This window comes from Hyperolius riggenbachi, chromosome 3, assembly GCF_040937935.1.
Source record: "Hyperolius riggenbachi isolate aHypRig1 chromosome 3, aHypRig1.pri, whole genome shotgun sequence".
NCBI classification, from domain to species: domain Eukaryota; kingdom Metazoa; phylum Chordata; class Amphibia; order Anura; family Hyperoliidae; genus Hyperolius; species Hyperolius riggenbachi.
Genome location: NC_090648.1, coordinates 452,708,471 through 452,717,468, shown reverse-complemented (window position 1 = coordinate 452,717,468; position 8,998 = coordinate 452,708,471). Strand labels below are relative to the sequence as shown.

General features: G+C 48.1%; 1 protein-coding gene across 19 annotated transcripts in view; it reads right to left on the bottom strand.

The window, feature by feature from the left end:
• Positions 1-8,998, bottom strand: part of DGKI (diacylglycerol kinase iota) — a 599,247-nt gene that overhangs the window by 145,364 nt on the left and 444,885 nt on the right. For all 19 annotated transcript variants that reach the window (XM_068277868.1, XM_068277875.1, XM_068277871.1 and 16 more), the window contains 2 exons: positions 6,455-6,521; positions 4,831-4,871 (listed from right to left, as the gene is read on the bottom strand). In XM_068277868.1, the coding sequence (XP_068133969.1) occupies positions 4,831-4,871; positions 6,455-6,521 (108 nt within the window). The remainder of the gene's footprint in view (positions 1-4,830; positions 4,872-6,454; positions 6,522-8,998) is intronic.

Genomic DNA, 8,998 nt, shown 5'->3' with positions numbered 1-8,998 from the left:
GCTTTTCAATGAGCCTTGGCACTGTAGCAAGGGCTTATGGGAGCTCAGACTGAGCAGGAGGAGGAGGAGGAGGTTACTAGCCAGAGATTTCAGAGGCAGAGGGGAGGAGGGAAGAGGAGAAGGGACTGAATTTGTCACATTACACACAGGCAGGCTGAGGCCTGTGACAAACAGAACATGGCTGCCCTCACTGTATCACAGGAATAAATAATCAAAAAATGTTGAAGCTGTTTGCAGCTAGATTTGCTGTGTAATCTAAACTTTAGATAAGATATATAGACAAGTTCGGATCAGTGAATAATGGCGCACAGCGTCTATGCATAAAAATGGCGCCACATTAAAAAGATACGCATATCGCTATTTATCGTTAGTACTGCATAATAATGGCGCAGAGAGGAAAAAGAAGAAAAACAGCACACACTAACGTTATTTATCAATAGTGGCACACACTAACGTTATTTATCAATAGTGCTGTTCATTTGCCAAACAGCAGACGTTATTGCCCACAGTAACGTTATTTATCAATAGCGCCCTACATAAGCCAAACTGCAGACGGTATTTAACTGCAAAACGGTGAATGGATTTAATGTAACACTGGCAAGGTTATGGTTAGGCACCACTGGGGGGCTGGTTAGCGTTAGGCACCACCAGGGGGTGGTTAGGGTTAGGCACCACCAGGGGGGTGGTTAGGGTTAGGCACCACCAGGGGGGGGTTTAGGGATAGGTACAGAGAGGGTTCTGTGTGTTAACGCTGGGAGTTGGTTAGGATTAGGCACCACCAGGGGGGTCTTAGGGTTAGGCACCACCGGGGGGGTCTTAGGGTTAGGCACCAACCGGAGGGGTCTTAGAGTTAGGCACCACCAGGGGGTGTCTTAGGGTTCGGCACCACCAGAGGGTGGTTAGGGTTAGGCACCACCAGGGGGGTGATAGGGTTAGGCACCACCAGGGAGGTGGTTAGGGTTAGGCACCACCAGGGGGGGTTTAGGGATTAGGGATAGGTACAGAGAGGGTTCTGTGTGTTAACGCTAAATAATGATAAGGCTTTACCGTTAAATAACAATAAGGCTTTACTGTTAAATAACAATAAGGCTTTAACGTTAAATAGCGATAAGCGATAAACGGATTAGCGGCAACACCGTGCGCCATTATTCGCAGGCGCCATTTTCAGATGGATCCAGAAAAGTTACTTGTTATAGTTCGTTTTTCATCTCGGATCCGCTTTAAGCAATACCAGTTGCCTGGCTATCCTGCTGATCCTCTGCCTCAAATACTTTTTGCCATAGCCACTGAACAAGCATGCAGTATATTTGGTGTTTCTGACATTACTGTCAGATCTGAAATGCTTAGCTGCATACTTGTTTCTGGTGTTAAGGTGGCCATACACTTAGAAATTTGCAACTATTTTCTTTTCTAGAAAAAAAACAAAAAATCATCAGATAAATTCTGTCAGATGCCTGTCAAGTCGAATCTGACAGAAATCTATCTGATGTGTGCCACACACTAGGAACAGATTACCAATAGATTTCAGAATGAAATCTATTGGAAATCGATTTAAATGCCTAATTGGACCATTAGATCCAATGCATCTCTATAGACCATCTATCTGCATCTGCTGCCAGCAGCAGATCGACCTAGATTTTCCATCCTGTCAGATAGAAATCAATCAACCGCAAATCGAACGATAGATTTGATAGAATCGATGATCGATCAATTCCATCAGATCGATCGATGGCTGAAATCGACCAGTGTATGGGCCCCTTTATTCAGAGGCTACTGCAGCCAAATAGACCAGCAGGGCTGCCAGTCAACTGGTATTGCTTAGGCTCTATTTCCACTAGGATATTACATTTCACATACGGTTTTCCCCTATATTAATTTTCACGTGGTTATGCAAATTTTATTGCATATCTTCATATACGTCTAACAATCATTAGATGGAAAACTGATGCGGGTGCAGAAATCTTCAGCATGCAATCCATAATTTTTTACATCGTGTCACTTACGAAAATTCGCATTCAATGGAAACAACTCCATTGACATGCATTGGTTCAGGGTTGATGTGGAAATTCGCAATACGAATTCGGATGTAGTGGAAACGGAGCCTTAAAGGGAAATAAATATGGCTACCTCCATATACTTCTCACTTCAGGTTCCCTTAGAGAAGGCATTTGCAATTATTCAGCTTTATGTGAGTGAGAGTAAAATCCCATGATGCATCACATCTGCTCAATCAGGTAACCTAAAAGCTGGATAACTGCAAATGTGCATTTTCTGTTTTAACCTCCCTGGCGGTAACCCCAAGTCTGACTCGGCGTAGCTGCCGGGAGGTCTATGCAGAGCCTGCAGCTAGTGATGGGCGAACACCTGGATGTTCGGGTTCGGGAAAGTTCGCCGAACATGGCCGAGATGTTCGGCATGTTCGGGCCGAACCCCGAACTTTCCGAACATCCAGCTTTTGGGGGCCCTATGGGGTCGCAGGCATAAGGGGGGAGCATGCCCCGATCGCGGGGGGGGTCGGAAATTCCCCCCACCCCCTCCGCTAGCGCTCCCCCCTCTGCCCGCTTCCCCATAACAAAGTTTCAAGAAGTACTTGCTGTGTCCGGTGGTAGTGTGGGTGGCTGGCAGTGGGCGGCACTATGCAGTGACTGAATGAGGAGGAGGAGTCCGGAGAGTGACGCGTTGAGGGAGGCCGGGCAGCGGGCGGTTCACCGCCCGCTGCCCGGCCTCCCTCAACGCGTCACTCTCCGGACTCCTCCTCCTCATTCAGTCACTGCATAGTGCCGCCCACTGCCAGCCACCCACACTACCACCGGACACAGCAGGTACTTCTTGAAACTTTGTTATGGGGAAGCGGGCAGAGGGGGGAGCGCTAGCGGAGGGGGTGGGGGGAATTTCCGACCCCCCCCGCGATCGGGGCATGCTCCCCCCTTATGCCTGCGACCCCATAGGGGGGCCGTATTCGGCCGAACAGGGCCCTGTTCGGCCGAACAGGGGCCCTGTTCGGCCCTGTTCGGCGGCCATTAGAAGTTCGGGGCGAACCCGAACTTAAAAGGCCGAACACCATCAGGTGTTCGGCCGAACGCGAACATCACCCGAACAGGGTGATGTTTTTGCAGAACCCGAACAGTGGCGAACACTGTTCGCCCAACACTACCTGCAGCGCAGTTGGCATTTCAACTCGCCTCCCCAGGATCCAGATGCTGGCAGCCATTCTTCTTCTGGTCCTCGAAGGTTCTGGATTCCTCGGGTGAGATCGCCGCTTGTCGTCATGATGACAGATGGCAATCTCACTATAGGGGTACAGCGCCACCTGGAGGACGGAGGGAGAATTGCAGTGCTGGATCCCACACACCCGATACTATCACGTGCCCATCTCTGTAAGCCTCCTGTGCATGCGTTGTTCTGACCTGAACTGAACGACTGGTGCAAGATAGTGTCGGGTGTGCAGACAGGCCGCGCAGGTGCAATAGCTCAAGACTTCAGCCAAAGTCACCAGCTTAACAAAGCCACCAGCGGGACCACGGAGGAGATCTGGAGGACGCCGAGGGACCTTGCGGGCTGGAGGAAGTGTGAAGTCTGAGCCATGTTTAACATCACACTTACATTACATTACTGCTGCTTTATCAGCTCCCACGCAGTGAAATGATGACCTATGAATTAATAATCCCTATCTTATCAGGAGTGTTTGCACAGGCACACAGAAGATATGGCCAGGAGCGTAACTAGAAATCACTGGGCCCCCCTGGAAACTTTAGGTGGGGTCCCCCTACCTTCCACCCCAGGTATAGGTGCTCCCAGTACAGCTAGCCAGGTATAGGTGCTCCCAGTATAGATAGCCAGGTATAGGTGCCCACCCCCAGTATAGCTAGGTATAGGTGCCCTCACTATAGCTAGGTATAGGTTCCCCCAGTATAGCCAGGTATAGGTGTCATCGGTATAGCTAGTTATAGGTACCCCCAGTATAGCCAGGCATGTGTGCCCCTAGTATAACCAGGCATAGGTGCCCCAGTATAGCCAGGCATAGGTGCCCCAGTATAGCCAGGCATAGGTGCCCCCAGTATAGCCAGGCATGGGTGCCCCCAGTATAGCCAGGCATGGGTGCCCCCAGTATAGCCAGGCATGGGTGCCCCCAGTACAGCCAGGCATGGGTGCCCCCAGTACAGCCAGGCATGGGTTCCCCCAGTATAGCCAGACATGGGTGCCCTCAGTATAGCCAGGGGCCTTGGGGTGCAGCGCATGAGGGGGGAGCAATGCCTAAACACAGCGGCAGGGAGGGGGGGCCAACTCCCCCCCCCCTTTCACCTCGGGAACCCCCGTCAGCGCTCTCCCTTCAGCATTATTAATGGCCAGCACATGCAGACATACCTCTTTGTGTTCCACACACCAGAGGTCTGATCTCTGTATCAGCACCTGACGCTACTTCCTGATAAACAGGAAGTAGTGCCGTCGGGCGGTGACACAGAGAAGAACCTACGGCATGTGGAACGCAGAAGTAAGTTCGTGTTCCCTTTTCCATGCCGCAGCTGCTGCCCATTAATGCTGAGGGGAGAGCGCTGATGGAGGAGCCCAAGGTGAGGGTAGGGGGGCATTGCTCCCCCGCGGCTGCATCCCTTGCAGCCCCTTTTGTTACGCTACTTGGTATTGCCCTTTAATTAGTTTTGAGTGGAGCTACAGCTCTACTGCACTAATATAAAGCACAGGTTTGTTGACACTTACAATAAAAAAAAATAGAAAAGCAACACAGCCCAGCTCTACATAGGATTGGTACTATATGCACATTTGTTTATCTCCTCATGCCACGTCACATCAGGTGAAACAGAGCTTACTTACCTGAGATCTGTCTATACGATAAAACTGGTCAGCAGAGGTAGCTGTGTGAGAAAACGGTGCACATGTCAGCAGGGATGGTCCTTGTACATATTTAACTTTACTTTCTTATCATTAGATGAATCAGTCTGTCATCTCTAAACAAATAATTCAGCAAAAAAAAAAAAAATGTTTCTACCCAGAACATATGGAGAAGAATGTGATTACAGTCCCTATCTTTTTTTTTTTTTTTTGGTTCAGTGTCTCTTTAACCCCCTTGCCGTTCCAATTCCTGCGGCAAGGGGGCAGCGCAGCACTTTTAAAAATTTTTTTTTTTTTAAATCATGTGGCTCGCTACATGATACCCGCTGAGCAGCGGCATCCCCCCACCAACTCCGATCACCTCCGGCGATCAGAGTAAGCAGGAAATCCCGTTCAGAAAGGGGTTTCCTGCTGGGCTTCCCCGGTCGCCATGGCGATGGGGCGGGATGACGTCACCAGCGTCATGGACGTCAGAGGGAATCCCGATCCACCCCTCAGCGCTGCCTGGCACTGATTGGCCAGGCTGCGCAAGGGGTCTGGAGGGGGGGGGGGGGGCGGTGCGGCGGGTATCGGCGATCGTATGTTACAAACAGCTAGCAAAGTGTTAGCTGCATGTTAAAAAAAATAAATTATGCAAATCGGCCCAGCGGGGCTTGAGAAATCCTCCTGCGCAGGTTACCCCAAGCTGAGCTCGGGATAACCGGGCAAGGAGGAGGTTAAGTAACGTGAGGGACAGGTGAGATGCTACTTTGCCCAAGACTCCGCAGGGGCGTACGTATTGTACAACTTAGAGGGAGATGTAATTCGGGGTTAGGGAATCACCATATCCCCAAATGAATCTTATGCGGGATGCGCATCATAGCACTAGTGCTATCACGGCGCCCAGCCTCGGCGCCGTGCACCGAAATAACCAGCTTTGTCCACAGGGGCCTTGGGGAGCACAGTTAGAGTGACACTGAAGTGAAAAAAAAAACTATGATATGAACATGATATAATGAATTGTATCAGTAGTACGGATAATTGATAGAACATTAGTAGCAAAGAAAAGTGTCTCATTCTTATTTTCATTTACAGCAAAGTCCCCAGTACATGTTCTTGCTGGTTGATTGAGCAACCGGCCAAAACAGCACAAGCCTCCCCCCTGAAATACTTACCGAGGCACCAGCGATGTTTGGCAGTCTCCCTCTATCTCCCCGCAGGCTCTGACCAGCTTTCCGGCTTCCCCAATGCACAGAAGTCGGTAGTGTCAGCTGACCCGCATCGGGGTCATGTGACACTCCGGCTTCCATACACAGATGCCAGAAGCCGCTCAGAGCCCACAGGGAGATAGAGGGAGACTGCCAGACATCGCTGGAGCCTCGGTTAGTATTTAAAAGCCTGCCAGCACCCTCAGAAGGCCCCCAAAAGAGGTCCCCGTTATCCCTCGGGCATGCTGGTTAGTTGAAACTTCAAACAAGACTACAAACAACCAGGTGGACCGCCTGCAGCCACCATGACTCCCCCCACCCATAACAAATGTGGACACAACAATGCAAGCTCATCAGATTTTTGTTTTTCTGTAGAAATTGTTCAGTTTAGAAGCATCATATTCACCCAGTAAACTTACCATCTAGGAAGCACCATCGAGGGTTAAGCCTCTGTGCAGACAGCAAGCGTGGCAATGGACTGTCCTCCTGCACAACACCACAAGGCATAAACTTTAGTACAGTTAGCAATCCTCTGCTATACACAATGCAAGGGTGTGGCCATTTTGTTCACATGTAGGGCTTAAATGAGGTGGATTACCATAAACAACAAAAATGAAAATAGATTCTGTACAGCTCTATGTTAGGGCATAAAATGACAAGTAACCAAACTGTCAAACTCAGGTAAACTAGTTAACCTGAGCCAAAGCAGAGGGTGCACATAGTTTCCTGGCACCTTAGACTTTGCCCTCCATGAACCTACAAACCCCCACCAAAATGCACCGCAAGTATGCTGGCTGTCCCACCTGTCACTTCTTCCTTACTTCCCTGGCCAGTCATAGGTAGCTACAGGTGCCCCTTAATATTGCAGGTACTTCTGGCTACTTAATACTAAGTAGCTAGAGGTGGCCCTGACTGAAGGTAGATCTCGTTAGTCGAATTCCGAGAGCAGGGTGAGTAACCTCTGATTTACACTCTCATCAGGACTCTGCATAGGGAAGGAGGGAGGGAGGCACTTGGGGAGGGAAGTGAGCCGCCTTTCCATCATCAGGCGCCTGTAAGCACGTGCCTACAGTGCCTTATGGTACATCCAGCCCTGCATGTTGTGCAACTCACACTATGTAGCTAACATGTGCGTTGCTTCTATAATGTGCATTGAGCAAGTAGCACATTACCTACATAGCACATTGCCTGCATAGTTGCGCTATGTTACTAATAACAAATGCCATGTGCTCATTGTGCACAGCAATTTTACCGACAGTTGGTGAATCAACCCCATTGTCGGACATTAACCAGTTCAGCCTTTAGTCGTTTTCACTTTATGCATCCGAGCAATGTTCACCTCCCATTCATTAGCCTATAACTTTATCACTACTTATCACAATGAACTGATCTATATCTTGTTTTTTCCGCCACCAATTAGGCTTTCTTTGGGGGGTACATTTTGCTAAGAGCTACCTTACTGTAAATTCATTTTAACAGTAAGAATAAGAAAAAAAAAAATGAAAAGCTTCATTATTTGTCAGTTTTCGGCCATTATAGTTTTAAAATAAAACATGCCTCCACAATTAAAACCCACGTATTGTATTTGCCCATATGTCCCGGTTATTTCACCATTTAAATTATGTCCCTATCACAATGTATGGCGACAATATTTTATTTGGAAATAAAAGAGCATTTTTCCCGTTTTGCATCCATCACTATTTACAAGCTTATAAAAAAAAAAGTAGAGAGAAATATTTCATCTTTACATAGATATTTAAAAAGTTTAGACCCTTAGGTAAATATTTATGTGTTGTTTTTTTTTTATAGTAATGTTTTTGTTTTTTTTATTAAACATTTTATGTGGGCATTTTTGGGAGGGTGGGATATAAATAGTGTTTTATTTGGGGAAATATTTGTGTATTGTAATGTTTTTTTACTTTTACTTGTAGTTTTACTTTTTGGCCACAAGATGGCAATCTTGAGTTTGTTTACATGACGTCACTCTAAGCGTACAATGTACGCTTAGAGTGACATAGCTTCAGAAAAAGCGTAGCTTCAGAGAGAAGCTGTCGCTTTTTCAGCGGGGGAGAGGAATCAGTGATCGGGCACCATAGCCCAATACATTGATTCCTGGGCTACCCGAATCCGCAGCCGGGAGTGCGCGAACACGCACGAGCACGCGCACGTGGCCTCCTGGACGTAGGTACATACGTCCTGGAGGCATAAATGGTTAAGGTACAGTCTGAGAGTTAGAAGCTGCCTTTGTTGCGGGCTGCCCAATTCAGTCAGTGAGACAGTGAATGGCATCAAATGGCAGTACAACATATGGAGTCCTTAGTGACGAGTATTGTTAAGTGTTTTCTTGAAAGAAAATGTCTGCTCTATATAAATAGATGCATTATAATTATAGTAACTCAATGGCACAAAATGCCTGCACTTATGCTGCCAAAAATCAGACTGGCACCTCTCCAGTTCCTACTGAACTCTGCTGCCCGCCTCATCCACCTCTGCCCCCGGCTCCTTTGATGCAGCCCCTCTTTGCTGATCTCTCCACTGGCTACCTATTACCCAAAGGATCCTGTTTAAACTCCTCACCCTATGATTCAAAGCTGTACATAAGCTGTGACCGCCATACATTTCCTCATTAATCTCCAGATACCATCCCACCCAGAACCTTTGCTTCTCCCAGGAGACCCTTTTGTCCTCTAGCTCCTCTCACTCCTGCATCCAGGACTTCTCACGAGAATCACCTCTCCATTGAAATGCTCTCCCCCAGCCTATCCATCATGCCTGGCAACCTTCAAACGAGCCTATAATTTGCTATAGGTAGCATTAGAGATTCACTGCCTCATCCGCTAACCCCCATGTCTCCTTCCAACCCACTACCCCCCAGATTGTAAGTTTGCAAGGGCAGGGACCTCCTCCTAGTGTTTCTTCTGCTGTAATTTATCACATGAATATATATCAGTATTGGTGATGTC